The sequence below is a fragment of the Spinacia oleracea genome, chromosome 1 (assembly GCF_020520425.1).
Source record: "Spinacia oleracea cultivar Varoflay chromosome 1, BTI_SOV_V1, whole genome shotgun sequence".
In the NCBI taxonomy this organism is placed as follows: Eukaryota; Viridiplantae; Streptophyta; class Magnoliopsida; order Caryophyllales; family Amaranthaceae; genus Spinacia; species Spinacia oleracea.
Window position 1 is genome coordinate 10,118,327 of NC_079487.1, and position 21,558 is coordinate 10,139,884.

At 36.1% G+C, this 21,558-nt stretch overlaps 2 protein-coding genes across 6 annotated transcripts; one reads left to right on the plus strand and one right to left on the minus strand.

Annotated features, from left to right (window-relative positions):
- Positions 1-5,440: 5,440 nt before the first annotated feature.
- Positions 5,441-10,741, plus strand: LOC110792946 (uncharacterized). Its single transcript, XM_021997766.2, has 10 exons — positions 5,441-5,844; positions 6,496-6,655; positions 7,512-7,573; positions 7,915-8,074; positions 8,166-8,286; positions 8,686-8,767; positions 8,870-8,970; positions 9,549-9,627; positions 9,728-9,778; positions 10,409-10,741. The coding sequence occupies exons 1-10, from the start codon at positions 5,587-5,589 to the stop codon at positions 10,490-10,492; spliced, it is 1,158 nt and encodes a 385-aa protein (XP_021853458.1). The 5' UTR covers positions 5,441-5,586; the 3' UTR covers positions 10,493-10,741.
- Positions 10,742-14,786: 4,045 nt separating this feature from the next.
- Positions 14,787-20,763, minus strand: LOC110792945 (bystin). Of its 5 annotated transcripts, none has more exons than XM_056835011.1 (5): positions 20,501-20,763; positions 18,833-18,859; positions 18,607-18,654; positions 17,931-18,077; positions 14,787-15,025 (listed from the first exon to the last, which is right to left on the minus strand). In XM_056835011.1, exons 1-5 carry the CDS (start codon positions 20,509-20,511, stop codon positions 14,914-14,916), a joined length of 345 nt encoding a protein of 114 aa, XP_056690989.1. In that variant the 5' UTR covers positions 20,512-20,763; the 3' UTR covers positions 14,787-14,913. The 5 variants fall into 5 exon arrangements, with proteins under 5 accessions (XP_056690989.1, XP_021853457.1, XP_056690988.1 ...); XM_021997765.2 differs by having other exon boundaries at positions 18,760-18,859; XM_056835010.1 differs by having other exon boundaries at positions 18,833-19,361; positions 20,501-20,753.
- Between the last annotated feature and the right edge of the window lie 795 nt (positions 20,764-21,558).

A 21,558-nucleotide genomic window follows, 5' to 3' on the forward strand; every position in this document is an offset into this window, starting at 1 on the left:
AAACGGAAACATGGTACGTATCGGAAAATATTATCGGAAATGGAAATATTGCAAAAATCGGAAATATTGCCGGAAACCGAAATATTTTCAGAATCGGAAATATTACCGGAATCGGAAAATAATTCCGGAATCGAAAATATTAAATATTTGTTCGAAACGGAAATAAATTCCGGAATCGGAAATGTTAAATATTGTTCGAATCGGAAATGAATTCCGGAATCGAAAATGTTAAATATTGTTCGAATCGGAAATGAATTCCGGAATCGAAAAATTAATCGGAAGCACGTCGTACGAAATAAGAATCGGACGAGCTTGCTAGACGAAGGCCCAGCAAGAAGCCAGGCCCACGTCCAGCAAGCCCAGCGCGCAACACATCAAGCCAAAGGCACGCCAGGCCCAGCGCAAGGCCAGGCCAAACCCGCCAAGGTTGCGAGCAACATGGGCTGCGAAGCAGCGCTTGGGCTGCGACACAGCACGCGGGCTGCGAGCAAGGCAGCGAGCTCGTATGGGCTGCGAAGCCTGCGATGGGCTTCTCGTGCGCGCGCGGGCATGGCCTGCTCGCATGTGGACCGTGCTCGTGTGCGTGTTGGAGTTTGTGCATGCACCGAATCCTTAAGCGATTAGGATTAGATTAATTTTCTGAATTACTAGTTTTAAGGAAACTCTAATTCTAATAGAGTTAGAATTCTTGAATCCTAGTAGACTTCCAAATCCATATTCCTACTCTATAAATATGTGATGGCATTCACAAATTTATAACAACATAATTTTCAATCATACATCTAGTTTTAAGGATTAAAACTAAGTATAATATTTGCCATAATATTCGAACATATTCATAGAACCTTAGGTGCAATTCTAGTTAATTAAATCTAAGGCGGATCCGAACGTGCTGTGGACTATCTACGGAGGGATGACATTTGGAGTCCTAGACTTGTTCTTGTTCGGTTCGGGCGCAGCTAGGGAGGGCACGCTACAAAGTGTATGTGTCCTAAATTATGCTAATTGTTATGTGGCAATTAATTTGGATTCCTGGCTTTATGGTTTTTCCGCATGATTCATATTCATTTATATGCATCATAACCTAACAGGTTGTTCATCGATTTCGTGTCGAATAATATGATGTTTCTGTTTTTCTGTTATGAGTTAAGAGATCCATGGATTTTTTGTTCTTTGAACCTGAATGAAAGTTGGGTCCGATAACTGCAGGTGATACTATAAGTGCAGTAGTGTGATAGGCTGCAAGCAAGGAAACATATAGAGAGGTGCTTAGAGGAACCTTCAATGCAGGTTGTCACATACGAGGGTGAGCATAAACATGCCAAATATATTAGTGTTAACATGGCTGAAAGTTCTATAGCTAAAGATGTTTAATTATTACTAGACGGTTTAGTTAAGGTTTTTAGTTCTGGTTTGTCAGGTTTGAGCCACATACCACATAGCTAATCAGGAATTCCCACATAGTTAAATGGTTACAGATTAGATTTTCTGGAAACTTATTCCCTTTTCTTGCTCCTTGTAGTTAATCCCTTGCAAACATCAAAATGGTTTTCGTTGGTGTTGTTTGAGTAATTTGTGTCAATAGAAATGTAGTACGTGGATGTAGCAGGCGATGAACAAGTCGCTGCAATGTCTTGTGTTAATTCTTATTGTTTATGACTGTAGGCAACTCCCAATTATTTTTTGTTTTAGCCATCCATAGCTGTTGCACTATGCTTCATTTAGCCGAAGATGATCCTTGATTACTTTGGTTGGTGTTTCTACAATAATCCTTTTCCTGTTTCCCTTTTTTTGTCTATATTCATGATTGCTTTAATTTCTTTCGTTTATCCATGTTGGAATAGAAGTATTTCTTGATTTTGCTGCTAGAGTCTTACCACTGGCGTGCTTCTGAATTTGATACAAAAATATGAGTAGTTAGACCGCTTCTTATGGCACGGGTCAGACCAAAGAAGTTTACATGAAAAATAAATTATACTACTTTGATCCCTATTCCCAAATCGTGAGATTAGTAATTATATCTTAATCTCACATAAGATTGAGCATGTTACGTGTATTAGAGTCATTTACCATGTTAAACGTTGAAATCCCAGCTAATTAGGTATGGTATGTAGGTGAGATTTTGTTTTTCTCATTCTATGTTTTAGTTTGCTGAATGCTGAGAGGACTTGGTGAGATGGTTATAATATTGGCATAATTTGTTGAGATGGGCTCAATTAGGGTTTTCTTCAGGTTAGATTTCTTTCGATTTTGTTGCTTTATTGTTTTTTTTTTTAATTAATGCATGTGTTTTAATTTCTGATTTTGATCTTGCGGAAGCATTTTTTGAATGCATTAAGATTGTCAATCTTGTCATGTTTTTCGGCTAACTTAATGCATCTACATTTGACTAAGACGACTAGATGAGTAATGTTTACCAGTTGATACTCCTAAAACGGCAACAATGACCATCTAGAACGGATCTAAATATACATAGGGTATACGAAGGTTCGGAATTATGCAAATTTGACTTGGTCAATATGTTCACAATCATTTTTATGTCGGAAGAACTCAAGATTGAAACAGTCCAGGAGAGACTTACCTTCATCTAGCCTTGTTTAGATTGTTAGAATTTTCACATCAACAAGCTTAATTTGATACGCCTGCTCATGCCTACTTTAGTTTATGTGTATTCGAATTGAAGGTGATTTTAATCTTATAGGTCTTTTGACTCGTAATAAAACATATATTAGCAAAAATTTCTGAATTCAGCAATAAGAATAACACTCTTGTTTTCCAGTACTCAGTGAGATTTAGTGAAATTTGAACAGGATATTTAACGCAGGGGAGGCTACATAAAGCTTCTTTCTGGTTAATCATAAGAAAATTGATGAAGATACACAATACAGGTTTGCCATCTTCCTTGAGAAGCTATTTTGAGTTACGTTGGCTTATTTTATCTTTTGAAACTTGTCATGCTAATAGAAAGTTTAGGTCTGTTTGAATGCACGAATGTGAAGAAGTTTATCGTTATTGAGGGGAATGTGTATATACGATTGGAAGTTTATACTTTCTCGGGGTGGTACCATAACTGATTAGTATTCATGAGGTATAACAAAGAACTCCATATTCACAAAGTAGGAGTCGGTCTACTAGCAAAAGAAGCTCTCGATCGAAGATAACTGATGTATCAAACCAATAAAAAAGAATCGATGGTGAGATGACTCGGGGTGAGGTTGAATTGATGTTAGACATGTGATCTAATCAGGCTTGATTAGCCTTCGCACTGAAAGAAATCAAAGGGGAGGACAGAAAGTTAAGTTTGATATTGTTTGTAATTTGTCGAAAAATGTATGACCATGCATTTTGCACAACGAGATTGCAAGATTTTAATAGATAATCTTTGTGTATTTCCTGCAAGGATGTGTTCTTTGTATATTTTAGAGAATCTTTTTTAGATAATGTTTGTGATTAAGTTTAAAATTTATTTTGACATTGATGGATATTAATCATCTGAGCTGAAGTTTTCATAAGCTAATACTAATATTATTATATGCAATTCCAACTTAACCGTGATATTTTAACATTGTTCTTCGTCGTTGCATTAACCATGGAATTTCATGTCTGTATTTTTACGTAGCATTTTAATTGAATTATTTTTTATATCTTGGGGAATCGTGCGCTAGCGCACGGTTTAACAACTAGTATTTCAAATGGGAAAATTGAAAAATGATGAGTGAGAGAGTGGGTAGAGAAAGAGGGACGAATTTTTTTTTAGCACATGGTTAACAATGAGGCATGATACACCGTTGGTAACCAGCGGGTTCCTCATCCCATACCCAGCCAAAAAAAAGTAAATTAAAAGAAATGATAAAGCTGGCCCTCCATCATTTTCAACCTCTTCCCTTATGCATTTTCATTCTCCATCATCTTCCACTCTCTCTCCATTTTCCTCTTCACCACTAACTTCATCCTTTTCTAGTTTAACCCATTTGACTAAATCACATTCTTCTTGATTTCTTTGCATCATTTGAGCTTTTAATTTTGTGGATGAGGTAAGAACTCTTGTACAATTGTGAATTTCAACAAATTCATTATGAATTAGCATCACTTGTGTAAATTCGTGCCTTTTTAACTCTATTATCATTTTCAGAATGGTTATATCTTGAACTTGAATGATCGTATATATGGCTACGTACAATATGTCATTTGGATATACTGTCATTGATTATTTTGTTACTGTCATTGTTGTATTAAATTTTCATTAATTATCTGGTTATTGTTGGTTTGTTTTTCGCTTTCTAGATGTGTTCTAGAACAATTATGTTTTATAGTATGAATACTGTCATTGTTTTTATAAACATTGTCATTATTTTTATAAATATCGTTATTGCTTTTACAAATATTGTCATTAAGGACAGGAGAAAGCATTTGTTGACTTGTCAACAGAAACACGTGAAGTGACCAAAATACCCCGGGTTTGTGCAAATACACCCGCTAGTTACCAGTGGTGTATCCTGCCTCGTTAACAATGGTGTAACCCTGTAAGTAGAGTTGTGCAAAAAATCTAGAAAATCGAAATCGCACCCGAAAATCGAAATAACCGAGCCAATAATGTGGTTAATCGAATCGAAATACTAGGATTTAAGGTCATTTTAAATATTTGAAAAACCCAAATGAAAATTGCGGGTAACCGAACCGAAATAATGGTAACCGAACCGAACGAATAATTGAATAATATCACAAATACTTATAATTATAAATGAGTTACTCCGTATTATTTGTAGTACTTCATCTAAACTTTACTTTTCTTTACCTATCCCCTTCATAGCGCAGACTTTGTAAGATCAATAAAGATGTTGCAGGGAGTTTTCATAGCGCAGACTTTTCAGAGGCATAACACAGAAAATAAACTACGGAGTACATTATTACCAAATCTTTTTACAGCATCACCTTAACAACTCCGATCCTTTATCAAAATATGTACGGACATGAAACTTTTTATCCTAAAATCTCCCTCAGTACGTACTCTATGAGTTTATTTATCTTTAGTTGCTTATTTGCATTTTCATACATGTTTTTTCGAGTGATATTTATGTGGATGTCATTCGGTAAAGACTCAATCCAACCCTATAAAGATCCATTAATAATTAATTCTTTAAGAGCCCAACCCATTTATCAAAATAAAAAACCGGGCCCGTTGTTTTTTAGCGGGTTGGATCCGAGTTTTTAATGGCCCCTGCCCGTTGACCAGGTCGACCAAGCACTAAAACAAACTTGACTTTAAATCCAGGAATTTGGGCAATTCATGTGTCTCCAGACTCCAGAATGGATAATCCAATTCAAAGAAGATGTCCACTCAAACCGGATGACGCAAAAATAATGGGGCTATTTAACTCCATTCCATACCCGATTTTCGTGGGCACAAAAATTACACATGGCCAAGAAATTAAATTAAAAAAACTAAGAAAATCTGAAAAATACATCTTTTTTTCATTACCACCAAATATTTTTGCAAAACCAGACCCTATTCAAGCTCACTCTAATGGCAGGAACCCATTAAACCCAGAAATTCTGTAATTCTTTTTACCCAAAATAACAAAAGAAATGCCAATTTTGAATTTATCATCTTTAGGAGTAGGTTCATTAACAAATATTTGCTTTCACTCACAAACTTCAGCCAATGATAATATCATATCTTATGTTTCATATAATTACATCCCATTTAATAATAATAATCTCTTAAATTATCATAGAAAATCTGTAATTAGCAGATACCCACTTCATGCTGCTCCAGTAAATTCTCAAATTGATGAAAATTTGGATGGTTCAACCCTGTCTCTTGAACCCCCTCGTTCAATTCGGGTGAGTTTCATTTCAGCTCTCATTTTTGTTTCACTTTTTGAGGATATTTTATAGAAAAGATTGCAACCTTTTGATTTTCAATTATATTTATTGCTAATCAAAGTAACAATTTTTGTTATTACCCACTTCCAAAAGTTTATACTACTACCTTGAGAGGTTGTAAGTTGTAATTGTGTGCCTGTGCTGAGATTTTTGTTAACTGAGTGAGTGTATATGGTTTCACATATGAAATGAGGTAGACGGAATTTGATTTCGAGTTTTGGTTACTACCCCAAATACTTTATCCAACTAAGCTAGTTGGCATTCACATACTCGATAATGATTAGTCTAATTGGATATACCAAGTGGATATGTAGACTGGTGGAGTTACTGATTTTGTTTGAACCAACTGGAAAGACTATGGTGTAATCAAGATGGTGCAATTGTTTGATTATTTAGAGCTGGAAAGAATGAACTGAAAGAGTTTTGCAATGTTGATTGAAGTTTTGTTTTGACTGTTCATCTTCATTCCAATTCACTTCTCTTCTTTGGCTTTTGGATTATGATGGAAAAAAAAATGACTTATTAAACTGTATGAGTGATTAGTTTGTCTGGAGTTGGATGCTGATATTGTATGTATATGCTAATGCATCTATTGCTATGAAGAAATAGAGGCCTGCTGATTGGGAGGCAGCTAAGAAGTATAAAGAAACAGGATCCATCTACGAGGGAAGAGTTGAAGGATTCAATAACGGTGGCTTGCTAGTTCGTTTCCAGTCACTTGTCGGTTTTCTTCCTTTCCCACAGTTGAGCCCGTCATATTCTTGTGAAGGTACTTTACCCTTTCCTTAGTCTGGATGACATAATGTATGGCATGAAGAAGACATTACTGATTACAGGAATGACAAGGGGGTGTTTTCACTTTTATTAATTAATTTTGTTTGGAATAATGATGTGATTGCATTTTTCTGTAATTTATCATGGTTTGGATGACTTTCAGACTGTAATTTCTCTTTTGTTGGCTGCTCATACCGAAGAATCTTATCTCCGTAATATTGTGTTTGGCTAGTTATTACTCTGGTATATAACTGCTGAAATTTTCTCCCTTAGGGCATGCTTGGATTGGGTGTAATGGATTATGGGGGTAATAAAAGTCAAACCGCCTTAATAAAAGGAAATTAAGGCGAATTGAGGTGGTTGCAAGGAGGGTGGTGTAGTGGTATGATGACGAGAAGTGGTGGTGTTGTGAGGAGAAGGGAGGAAGGGGAATCTATTACCCCCAATTGAGAGTAATAATCACCCTAATTCATAACAATGATATCTGTTACATCTGAAATATTACGGAGAAGTGGTGGTGTTTGACTTTTATTACCTCCTTAATGCATTACCCTCAATTCATAACAATGATATCTGTTACATCTGAAATAATACAACAGTCAATAGGAAGTCCATGCTACTGATGTTACAGGGAGAGTCTGGAGACAATATTCATTTTAGCCGTGATTTTGGTTTGATCAGCGTTCTCCCTTTTATACTAATGGTCTCAGACTCTGAGTAACTTATAGCTGTCACCCCGGTGTTCACTTAAATACTTTTGCGTTGTCGAAGTGTGAATATTTGGTTGCCTTGATGAATTACTACGGGTACGTTTCAGTAATTATTGTGCTGACATCTGACATTTGATGCAGAACCAAAGAAGACGATTCAACAGATTGCAAGAGGACTTATTGGGTCTGTCATTAACATGAAGGTTACTAATATAAGCTCTTTATTCTGGAAATATTTGTGTTTGCATATCTTGTCCTTTGACAATCATAAGTAAGTTTTTGTGCATCTTTGGCAGCATATAAACAAAGGAGTAAGTAAAATGATCCTTAAAACATGAAGTTAGTTGAGCTTACATTGAGCCAACTCAACGCCTTCCAACCAAACTTATGGATTGTTTTCATTTTTCTATCATCATGTTTTGAAGTGCGATTGTTTTCATTTTCTATCGCCATGTTTTGACTTGGCTTATTTTCAGTTGAGTAACTTTGTTTCCTAAATCTCTTAGACTGTTATCAGACTTTTATTTTGACATTGATGGAATAGGTAATTGAGGTGGATGAAGCGAGTAAGAAATTGATTTTCTCTGAGAAGGAGGCCACTTGGTCAAAATACTCTGAGAAAATCAAAGAAGGGGATATCTTTGAGGCAAGAGTCGGTGTGGTTGAGGACTACGGAGCCTTTCTTCATCTGCGCTTCCCTGATGGTATATTTTATGCTTGAATATTTTGTTACTGCAATTGTTTTTTCATGATTTTTTTCTTTACTATCCTGATGTGTAAAAATTATAAATACAGGAAAATACCATCTTACTGGTTTAGTACATGTTTCGGAGGTTTCATGGGATTATGTTCAAGACGTCAGAGATGTTTTAAGAGTGGGTGATTTTTCAAGAGCTAAAGTTGTTAACATAGACAGGTAAAAACCACTATGTACTTTGTATATAACAAATATGCTGATAGTGTCACCTACTAGAATTTGAAAATCTTGGTTCTGAAATCTGAACATCTGGCATCATGTATGTGTTTTGTTATTGATCTAACCATTCAACCTCTTTGCTGATTGAATTTCCGAAGGAGGAGAAAATATCTTATATGTTTGACAAAATTTGTCCGTAAACCTCAATTCCAAACCTTTTCCTCTTGTACTATCTTTCATAAGGCTTTTGTGGACTTTCAAAAAGTTGTTTCTATGTGGCCTAAATCTGTCTACGCGGAGTTCTTTTTTCTTTTTCTTTTTTTTAATTGCTCATTTGTGGACGTGTTTATTTCGGGTAATTCCACTACATAGCTCCACTCTTATTGACGATAAATGCAGGAAGAAATCAAGGATTACATTGTCAATCAGACAACTGGAGGAAGATCCATTGCTCGAGACATTGGACAAAGTAATTCCTCAGGTATGAGTTACGACCAACTTCAAGTCATGTTTTCCTTCATTTAAGGATTAAGTTCGCATCCTTCGGATTTAAGGAATTTTTTTAAATTGTACTCTGAAACAGGATGGTGCAACAAGTCCTGGCTCAAATACAAGTGATAGCTCTGATATTCAGCCACTTCCAGGGCTTGAGGAAATATTTGAGGAGTTATTAAAGGAAGAGGGGTATTGCTTTCCAATCCCGGTTCTATTTTCTCAATAATTCTTTTTCCCAAGTACTACTAAAACGTATTTAGTAATTTGAAGATGAGTGAAGCCAACATTTTCCAATCATTATTTTCATTATTTTCTTAAATGTGCAAGTTCTTCACATTTGTAAGCCTGATAGACTCTTCAGTTCACCTCATATCCCCGTGTCGAATCATTAAACTCCGCCATGAGTATGGACTTTCGGCACTTCATTTTGGACCAAAATTAAGGATTTTTCAAGTTGCTAAGTCTGATACTTAGATACATACATGTGTAGTTGATACCTACTCCTACGTAGTAATCATTGGCTCAAAGGATCTTGAATTTGAGCTATATGAGCTTGCTTTTTTTGATTCATATGAAGCTCAAAAGTCAATTAAAATATAAACATACAATGATACAAACACAATGTACTTCTTAACTAATCACTAGTTTAAGGCTTCAGTGGGACCTACAAATGTTTGTTTCTAGTGCACTGTATCAGTTTATTCTGCTGAATTCTCGACTATTATGTCATTATTCTCCAAGGTTAACTATTCTGCCTATTTGTGCAGTATAAGTGAAGTTGGAATCAGACGGCAGGGGTTTGAGAAGCGGGTTGTCTCACAAGATCTCCAGCTTTGGCTTTCTAATGTTGGTGTTTTTTCCTGTCTACCATCTAACATACTTAGCTGCTCTCTTTCATACCATTATTGCCTAACCCTTGATCGAACTTCTCAATGTCATTTGACAGGCACCAGCAACGGACAACCACTACACTCTACTTGCTCGTGCTGGAAGACAGGTGTGTAGTTTTGCATCTTCATCTTCCTCCCCATAATGGTTTACCCCGGCAATGTATGTATTTTAGAGTATAGGCACATTTTTCTCCCATACCCTCTATTTGGTCAGGATATTAACTATTTCACCCCTACATTTGCCATAATATTTCTAAAAAATTGCCTTTGCGTGAACTAGGTTCTGTTTGGTTTAACGGAAAACGTTTTCAGTGAAAAATGATTTTCCTTGAATTTTTTTTTTGCAAACTTGTTTTACATTGTTTGGCTTCTTACAAGAAAAGTCATAGAGAAAAGGAAAATGTGAGTAGATGGGTTGGAAAATGGAGTTAATAGGAAGAGAGAAGAGGGAGGTAAAGAAGAAAAGTGGTTTCCTTTCCTTGGGAATAGAAAATGGTTTTACACCCTTTACCATAACAAACAAATGAAAATGATTGAAACGGGAAAATCGTTTTTCATATAAACATTTTACACCAAACGAAACATTCCATGAAAACGTTTTACACCCTGCCAAACAGAGCCTTAAAGTATCCCTGTGAATGACCCATCTGTATCAACTCAACCCCCCTCCCCCGAACTAATTCTCATCTGATAAATTCTCAAATTTATGTTACGGCTTTTTTCTATTTCCTATTCAGGTTCAAGAAATACAGATGACTACATCTCTTGACCAGGAAGGGATAAAAAAAGCATTACAGCGGGTTCTTGAGCGTGTCCCATGATTCCGAATATATATCAACAATTTCAATGCTATATTTCTGCCAGTGTACAGTACAGATATGAGCAACAAATGTAATAGTTTGTGCAACCCATAGATCCTTCCCATATATAGTGCTTACTTCAATGTCTTCATTCATCTTAGATGGTTAATTGGTATAGATGATGTGCTACTTGTGCAATGGCATACCGCAAAATGAAGGGAAAACGAGAAATTATAATTCATACTATAACAGCAACATGTTTTTGTGTCCTGTTATCTTTCCCATGCTAGTCTTTGTAAATTTAGGACTTGTCTCACAGAGAGGAACTCTTGCCCAATATACCATATTGGCTACAATACCCAATATGGCATATAATAATAATAACAATATTTTATTATAACATAAAGATAAGTTAGTTTCTTACTAGGCAAGAGTATATGACTAGGCAGAGAAAGAGTGAGCTGGCTATGCATGACATGGCAAGTGGAATACATATTCATCAGGAATACAAGATGAATACAATAGTGATATAACATGGTTTCCCCTCCTGTTTTTTTTTTCTTTTCCCATCACCCTTCTTTTCTTCTTCATTGGGTTTCAACGTTGTTCTTTACTGGTTTGTTCTTCAAAATCCTATCTGATTTTTTTTTTTTTTCCTCCAATATTCTGATATTGTTGTTCTTCACCGGTTCTTAGGTTCTGGGAGATTTAATTAGGGAAAAACTAGTTCCTTCACATAAAGCCTAGTTCAGGGAGATTTAGTTGGGGAAGAACATAAACCCTAGTTTCAGAGATTTGATTGGGGAAGAACGGAGCGGATATCGTACAATTTTGACAGATAATTACTCTTAAATTACACAATTTTTAGGGTTCAATTGAATGTAATTGGTAATTTTTGAACTTTTTTTGTTGGGTTCTGAGTTTTAAGCAAACTTAATAATTTACGCAATTTTCAGGGTTCAATTGAATGTAGTTGGTAATTTGTGAACTTTTATTTTCTGGGTTCTGAGTTTTATTTGCATTTGGATGTAAACTTTTGTTTTTGGATTCCGATTTTTTTGCATTCTGATGAAAAAATTTCATATTGTTTTGCATTGTGATTATGATTATGATTGCAAGTGTGATATGGGATTATAATTGCAATTGTGAAATTTTGATTTTTATGAAATTGTGATCACTGGTTTATGTTCTTGACTATTGTGGAATATGGAGGATTTATTTTTGTTGTGATTGGTAAGAACATAACAATGGACCGCAGTTTGCCTAAGTTGACCTTTGTTGACTTTTTGTTGTGTGGCAGTTGTTGAGTTTGTTTTTGTTTGACAAGTCCAGTTGATGTTGTTGTTGTTTGAAGTTGTTAATCTGATTTTAGATACTCGTTTTAATTGAATTGCAGTAATAAAATAAAGAGTGAGATGTTGGAAATAAGTGATAATGATTTGGGGTGTAATGTTGTGCAAGAAATAAGTGATGATGATTTTGAGGATAATGTTGTGCAAACTCCAGCAGTTGGGTCAATGACGTTGATGTTGTGCAAACTCCAACAACTAGGATCATTGATGTTGAAGGTGTGCCACCTCAAACTGTTGGGATCATTTGCGTTGTGCAAACTCTAACAACTGGGATCATGGATGTTGTGCAAACTCCAACAATTGGGACCATGGATGTTGTGCAGACTCCAACAGTTCAGATCATGGTGGTTGATGTTGTGCCACCTCTAACAGTTGAGATGGTTTTAGGGACCATGGATAATGCAAATGATTACTACATAAGTTACGGAAGGCAAGAAGGGTTTGGGGTAGTCCATTGTGGTGCTATTGGTCCGGGGAAGGGTCCGGGTAAGGTTCTAATTACTGCCACGTGGAGATGTGATTGCTTTGGTGAAACAGACAAACATAGTAAGAGGCCCGTAGCAGGTAAATCCTTTGTGAATAAAACAAATTTGAGAAACTAGAAAAAGTCTAGGAAATGTGGATGTAATTCTCTCATGTATGCTAGTGTGACAGATGGTCAGTGGGTAGTTAGAAGAGTCATACTGAAGGAAATAATGCCCTTGGTCCAAGTATGCATTCAATGTTAAATCTAATAAATGCGGTTCAGTATTAATTAAACAAGTTAATAAATTCAGAGAGATCAAGTGAGCTGAATGCCTAGCTAGAGGCCGCTTCAGTTTAAGTGGAATTAATAATATTAATCCACAACTTACTCTTGACTGAACCCGTAGGGTCACACAAATAGTACGTGAACGGATCAAGTATTTAAGTGAATATATTATTCATTAAATACTCTATTTATGAACATTCGGAAACGACGGATCTCGGTTCTAGTGGGAGCTGAAATTGTCAAAAGACAGAATAAAGAATACTCCTAAAATGATGATATTGCCGGAAACGGAAATATGGATCATGACGGAAATAGAAATATTATCCAAGTCGTAGATGTTGCCGGAAACGGAAACATTGCTCGTATCGGAAAATATTATCGGAAATAGAAATCACTAGAGGAAAAAACATCATAAGTTGCCCTTAAATAGGCTTATAAGTTGCCCTTCATATGTGCCACCTATGGGGGGGTCACTTTTGTAAAATTATCAAAAGTTGCCCTTAACAAGGGCAACTTATAAGCCTCACATAAGTTGCTCTTGTTTGCAACAAGGGCAACTTTTGAGTTTATTTTTTTTTTAAAAATCTGCAATATAATTCCTGATATTCTGCAATATAATTTCTGATTTTACAATATAAAATTCTGCATTATAATTTATAGAACGGTTTTTTCATGAAATGCCCCCGAAGTTTGCAAAAATGCACCAAATACCCTCGCGTGTTTCGAATCACATAATATACCCCTATTTTTTCGTACTGTTCATGAGATGCACTTGAAGCTAACGGACGTTAGTCTACCGTTAGTTGCAATTTACCATTTTGCCCTTAATGATGTTTTTCGACATAAATTCCAAAAGAATCTCAAACTTCTTATCTTTCTCTCTCCTCTCCCCTGTTCTTCCTCTTTCTCTCTCCTCTCCCCTGTTCTCTCCTCTCCCCTGTTCTTCCTCTTGCTCTCTGGTCGGCGGTGGTCGATCTCCTTCGCGCGCCACCGCAATGTTCTTCGGTGTAGATCGAGATCCTTCACGCGCCATCAAATTTAAATGGATTGTTCTTGAATTCACTCCTCCCTCAATTCTTAATTGTGCTCTCTACCATTGTTGACCAAGGTTGGAAGCTTTAACCGTGATGACAGGTAATCTCTCTCCTCAACTCCTCCCTCCATTCTTTTTCACTATGTTCTCTTTGTGATGTTTTTGTGTTGTGAAATTGGGGGTTTCTTTATAAATTAGGGTTCTCTTATTGGGGGTTTTAAAAATTAGGGTTCTTCGATTGGAGGATTGGTTAAACTAGGGTTGTTTTATTGGGGTTTTTTCGAAAACTAGGGTTCTCGACTGAGGCTTTTTCGGTAATTGAGTGTTGGTAATTTGGGGATATCATTGTCGATTTGGGTAGTAATTAACAAAGAAAGGGTTGTTGATTGGATTTGTATATTAGTGTTGCAGGTTAAATTGTACCCATTAAAATTTGGGGCTTTGACAAAACAAGAACTAAGATACTGAATTACTGAATTATTGGGGCTTTTTTGTGTGTTGCAGTGCCGCACCTGCTGCAAGAATGGGTTTAGATCAGAGAAGAAAGGTCGGGAATGGAAAAAAACAAGACTGCAGAAGAGAAATTAAAGGGAAATCGTATTGATAACCAACCAATGAAACCAGCTTGCATTCGAGAGGCTAGACTATCCCAACCACAAAGCTGCTAAAACATGATTTCTGAATGGATCTACTTCTTTTTTTTCTTTTGTTTCTTTTCCTTGCATTCACGCCAAGTGCATCCAGGCTTCCAGGTAGGGCAATATAGATTTTCAAAGGCTCCTAACAGGGGATGTAATAAAGCACTCTTAAACGCTATATAAATCTTGTTATTCCACAATTTTATTTGATTATTACTTATATTTCTGTTTTAGGTTTAACTTTTAGGTTGATTAAATTGATTTAGGTGAACGATTTGTGGAAATCAAATTCTGCAGTTTAAAAGCAGTTTGGTATTTGGTGCAACTTAGTTTCAAAATAGTTGTATTTTGTGAATTATAAACACGACTTAACGGAGGAATAACGGAAAGTCGGTTTAGGGGTATTTGGTGCAAACTTGGGAAAAAATAGGGGTATATTATGTGATTCAAAAGACGCGAGGGTATTTGGTGCGTTTTTGCAAACCTCAGGAGCATTTCATGAAAAACCCGTTTATAGAATACTGTTTCACCAAACATCAGCTTGACATTCCTCAAAAATGATATTATTTTCAAATTTCCAATAATATTACCGAATTAATTCAAATGTAATTAATTACATCGATAAATAACAAAATAATGCAAGAGTCACGGATAACTACAAGCCTGCTCTATTTATTACACTGAGGGTAGTTCCCAATCGTTGAAGTAAGTAGCCCACTTGTCTCGAACTTCATCCAACTCCTCTTTGTTAAAGGGCCCCTCCTTTGGTGTTTTGAAAACCTTTAAAAGAACAACGTACATGCAAACCAATAAATTAAATTAAGTTTCATATGCGAAAATAGAAATTATATTGGTATTTTCGATCCCAAATATAACCAAATGAACACAAGGACACTTTCTAAATCTTTTTCATGATTCATATGATTAGTTATATGTTTATAAGACTCATTTCAAGTTCGTTATTCACGCCTATGGGTCATTTGGGTCGATATAGGTCATTTATGGCCAAAAATGGCATTTTTGATCCCAACTACCAACAAACGAACTTATATCCACATTCTAACCCTTTTTCATGATTCATATGATTAGTTATATGTTTATGAAACTCATTTCAAGTTCGTTATGCAAGCCTAATGGTCATTTGGGTCGATATAGGCCATTTATGGCCAAAAATGGCATTTTCGATCCCAACTACCAACAAACGAACCTAAGTCCAAATTCTAAACCTTTTTCATGATTTAGATGATTAGTTATATGATTATAAGACTCATTTCAAGTTCGTTATGCAAGCCTATGGTTCATTTGGGTCGATATAGGTCATTTATGGCCAAAAATGGCATTTTCGATCCCAACTACCAACAAATGAACTTATATCCACATTCTAAACCTTTTTCATGATTTAGATGATTAGTTATATGATTATAAGACTCATTTCAAGTTCGTTATGCACGCCTATGGTTCATTTGGGTCGATATAGGTCATTTGAGGCCAAAAATGGCATTTTTGATCCCAACTACCAACAAACGAACCTATTTCCACATTCTAACCCTTTTTCATGATTCATATGATTAGTTATATGTTTATGAACCTCATTTCAAGTTCGTTATGCAAGTCTAATGGTCATTTGGGTCGATATAGGCCATTTATGGCCAAAAATGGCATTTTCGATCCCAACTACCAACAAACGAACCTAAGTCCAAATTATAAACCTCTTTCATGATTTAGATGATTAGTTATATGATTATAAGAGTCATTTCAAGTCATTTCAAGTTCATTTGGGTCGATATAGGTCATTTATGGCCAAAATGGCATTTTCGATCCCAACTACCAACAAACGAACTTATATCCACATTCTAAACCTTTTTCATGATTTAGATGATTATTTATATGATTATAACACTCATTTCAAGTTCGTTATGCACGCTTATGGTTCATTTGAGTCGATATAGGTCATTTATGGCCAAAAATGGCATTTACGATCTCAATTACCAACAAACGAACCTATTTCCATATTCTAAACGTTTTTCATGATTCATATGATTACTTATATGTTTATAAGACTTATTTCAAGTTCGTTATGCACGCCTATGGGTCATTTGGGTCGATATAGGTCATTTATGGCCAAAAATGGCATTTTTTATCCCAACTACCAACAAACGAACCTATTTCCACATTCTATCCCTTTTTCATGATTCATATGATTAGTTACATGTTTATGAAACTAATTTCAAGTTCGTTATGCAAGCCTAATGGTCATTTGGGTCGATATATGCCATTTATGGCCAAAAATGGCATTTTCGATCCCAACTACCAACAAAGAAACCTAAGTCCAAATTCTAAACCCTTTTCATGATTTAGATGATTAGTTATATGATTATAAGACTCATTTCAAGTTCGTTATGCACGCCTATGGTTCATTCGGGTCGATATAGGTCATTTATGTCCAAAATGGCATTTTCGATCCCAACTAACAACAAACGAACTTATATCCAAATTCTAAACCTTTTTCATGATTTAGATTATTAGTTATATGATTATAAAACTCATTTCAAGTTCGTTATGCACACCTATGGTTCATTTTAGTCGATATAGGTCATTTATGGCCAAAAATGGCTTTTTCGATCCCAATTACCAACAAAAGAACCTATTTCCATATTCTAAACGTTTTTCATGATTCATATGATTAGTTATATGTTTATAAGACTCATTTCAAGTTCTTTATGCACGCCTATGGGTAATTTGGGTCGATATATGTCATTTATGGCCAAAAATGGCATTTTTGATCCCAACTACCAACAAACGAACCTATTTCCACATTCTAACCCTTTTTCATGATTCATATGATTAGCTATTTGTTTATGAAACTCATTTCAAGTTTGTTAGGCAAGCCTAATGGTCATTTGGGTCAATATAGGCCATTTATGGCCAAAAATGGCATTTTCGATCCCAACTGCCAACAAACGAACCTAAGTCCAAATTCTAAACCTTTTTCATGATTTAGATGATTAGTTATATGATTATAAGACTCATTTCAAGTTTGTTATGCACGCCTATGGTTCATTTGGGTCGATATAGGTCATTTATGGCCAAAAATGGCATTTTCGATCCCAACTACCAACAAACCAACTTATATCCACATTCTAAACCTTTTTCATGATTTAGATGATTAGTTATATGATTATAAGACTCATTTAAAGTTCGTTATGCACGCCTATGGTTCATTTGGGTCGATATAGGTCATTTATGGCCAAAAATGGCATTTTCGATCTAAACTACCAACAAACGAACCTATTTCCAATCCCATCGACCATAGAAATCCTAAAGAAACAATGACAGCAACATTTGAAACACTAATCTCCAGGAATTTACAAACCCTACTCAAGATTACCTAGATAACTAATTTCCATAGAGCTCATAAATAATTAACTGACATCCTTTTTGAAAACTAAAGAGAAACAAAATATAATTTTCATACAAAGATGAGCAGATATACAAAGAAACTGAATGCTTCAAGATGGGATAGGCCATTATAAATTAACAAGAGAAACCACAAAGTTCAGGAAAAAAGAAAAAGTCCCTGAGAACTTTAAATATTTGGAGAAATGAAAATGGGAAACCACATGCTCAAGCATGTCATTGACAACGAAATTATTTTCTGTTCTACAGGGAGAGGAGGATTACTAACCTTTGAACAAAGGCAAGAAGAGTCTGATGCCAGATCACTAGCATAACCCTTGAGTCTTCTACAAATCTCATGAAATGAGCAACCAAAGCATCCAACACCAGATAAGGCAAAGCATACTTTTTGTCAATAAAAATCTTGATTATATAGCTGTATTGAGGATCCAGATCAATGTTTATGTTAGACAATTTCACAAGTCCAATGAATTTCTACCTTTTTGTGGGCTGAGGTCACCTTAATCAATGTGTGAGAAGCAAAAGAGGAAATAAGTATAGTTTCCTTATAAGGAATTTAGATCCATGACCTTCTTTACATAAATGCAAAAATGATAAGGCCCCTAGTCAATTCAAACTTCAAACAAACAGAAGCATACATTGCAGTTAATTTTCTTTCATGCAGATAAGCAACCTGCACTAACATCTACAGAAAAAACATTCTTCTGTGCTGTTATTCCTCCAGCAGAAATCTCAACAACATTGTTATCAAAGAATCTGATACTAAGGCCTGCTGATTTTATTACATTTACTTATGAAGCACCAAAGTTTTTCCAAAGAATAGGACTCACCTACCAAAGTTCGGAAATTATGCAGCACAAAAAATTTCAAATTCATGTTTACCTACTACACACAATGAAAGCATCAAAAACCCTATATAGAAACATATTAAATAAGGTTGTTACCTGGTAGTCCCACAGTAGTCCATCTCAGCTAGCCTCATCAACGCAACACTGCAGATGCATTGGATTACATGTTATATGACAAGTATAAAGCATGCAAAGTAAACAGGAATAAATTTCAATTTCCAGCAACGTTGCCATCATTAAGTTGTATACCTGGTGACAAATTCTGTACCGTTGACATCAATCTTTTGGAAAAGGACGATAGAGAAGAAGGATGGCAGCTTACATATTTCCTTTGTAACAGCTTTGAACTCTGTTATAGAAAACACCATATGGACATGTCAGTGTAAATACATTCATTGCACCTCTTTTATTGTCATTGCTCAAGCTTCACCAGTCATCGTGCACAAAGCTACTGTATACGTGTAGTTGTTGCCCCAGAGCAGCCCCGTGGGCTCACGAGCACGAGCACAATGCAGTGCATAGGCCAAGCTAGCAACGTTCAACATTCACTGCAGCTACGAGCCTTGACAGCAATAGCTACAACTGAGCAGAACAACAACATAGCCAAACCACGAGCAGAACAACAACTGAACATCAGGTACATGTCTGTGCGCGCGCACAGACATGTCTTGTGGGGGCACAAAAATAGCAAATTCGATGCAGTGAGTCTGGAAATTGTGTGCGGACGCAGAGGCTTTTCTTGTGGGGGCGCAGAGCAGGGTCTGTGCGCGCGCACATCCCTCTCTTGTGGGTGCGCACAACACCTCACAGAGCCGATATAAAAGGGCAGCATCAATTTTTTTAAAGGTGTTCTGAATCAGTGAAGGGAGCACATAGATTAGAGTAGCATTAGGATAGATTTTATCCATATCCATGAACACCCTTCAGATAACAATAGTCAATATTGAAGCACCTAATTTAAGTGACCAATATGTAATTCATTACTAACCAACCACTATTCTGTCATTTTGTATGTAGTAAACATCTAATTACACATTTGATGCACTAATTTCAATATTGTATGATCATCATATAGTAGACTCACCTGTCGCCACACCAACAAATTTAGACAAATACATACACCACTACATTGGACTAATTCTTCAAATCAGATAAAAATCAGGCCAGATAATGGAAAAAAAGGAGTTGGCAATTTTCCAAAAACCCCAAATGATAACGTCAAAGTTTGATATCTCAGTGATAAAAAAACCAGTACACTACTGATAGCAGACACTAAAGAACCACGCAACAGAACACTAGTGGTTACTCGAAAGTAGATTGTGTGCATCAGAAAACCATTCTGGAGGAGGCCTAAGCCTAGTTTCTCTGGCCAGTTGACTTGTAAAATACAGAAAAACTATTATCCAGAACTAGACAAATTACATACGCGCACGCAATTGGATCTCAAAAGAAAATATTAACACACATTTCCTTAACATCTAACCAGCTAAGCAACATTTTGTTACTAAAAATCACCAAAACAAATTCAATACTGGAAACTACAAATAAAACTGATAGAACGCATAAACTGCATCTACTGAATATTTAAAGCAACAATAAGATCAAATTTCCAGATTATTAAAAGTGCGATAAATACGAAAATAAAATCAAAATGCGACCAATCCACTACAGCATATAACGAATCGATCATAACTACATTAAAAATAGTTGACAATAACTTGGTTGCAAGAATCGTTACTGCTTCTGATCAAAGTATTCCACAAAAATGCAAAACAACATGAAAATTTGCAAGTCAAAAGTAAACATTTGATCCTTAGATCCAAGTTGAACAACACGTCAACAATTAGGTAAAAAAGCTCAAAAATTATCAAAATCATATTGGAACTACCTAATCAAAAAATTATGTGGATCATAAATCGAAATTTCAATTGAATTCATAAATTTCATACATATTAACAAAGAACATCTAAGAAATAGGAGAGAGAATTACTTGAGAAGCATGGGATCATGAAATGGCGTAGCTATCGGGAAATCGCCACTCTGATTGCCGGTGAAGGAGCAGAGGAGAATTGCGACGTGCGAGTGTGTGAACGTGAAGGTTGTTGCGCGCTTGTGACAGACCAGAGGAGAAACGTCGCCGGCGGTGGAATGGAGTGAAGAAGGAGATAGAGAAAATGTGTGTGTTGAGGACAGCGAGAACACGGGAGCAAAAATTTCAAGTTAAAAGTTGCTCTTACTCAAAACTGGAGGGACTGTTTTGATTTTTGTTTTTTTTTTTAATTTTTTTTAAAAAATGTTGCCCTTGTTTGATAAGAGCCACCTATAAGGGGGAACTTATAAGGATTTTTCTACTAGTGAATATTGTCGGAATCGGAAATATTGCCGGAAACGGAAATATTACCGGAATCAGAAATATTGTCAGAAAAGGAAAATATTTTCGGAATTGGAAATATTAACGGAAACATAAATATTTGTTCGAATCGGAAATAAAATTCCAGAATCGGAAAACAAATCGGAAGCGCGACGTGCAAATGCTCGATGAACGAGCTTGCGAGACGCAAGGCCCAGCGCAAGCGCCAAGCAAACCCGCACGGAGCAGCAACACTTGGGCCGAGCAAGGCAGCAGCGCCCAGCCGTGGGCCGCGTGCTGTTGCTGGACGCCAAGCGCGCTTGGGCCGAAGCAAGGCAGCAGCGCCCTAGCGTGGGCCGCGTGCTGTTGCGAGACGCCAAGCTCAGCGCAACAACGTGGGCTTAGGCCACACGCTGCAAGGCCTTGGCCGGCCGGTTGCTTGCAAGCTAAGCAATCTTCTGTTTTCCTAAATCTACTAAAATTAGATGCTTAGGGTAAATTTGAAATACTTAGTGTTTGATTGTCCCTAGAATTCTAATGTTATTAATTAACTAGAGTCCTAATAGATTTAGTTAATCGATTCCTAGTAGGGTTACAACTCCTCTATTTCCACCCTATAAATATGTGATTCATGATCACAATTTATTATTCTATTCAATACCATTCCAACACATTAAATTCAAGAGAGAATTTAATAC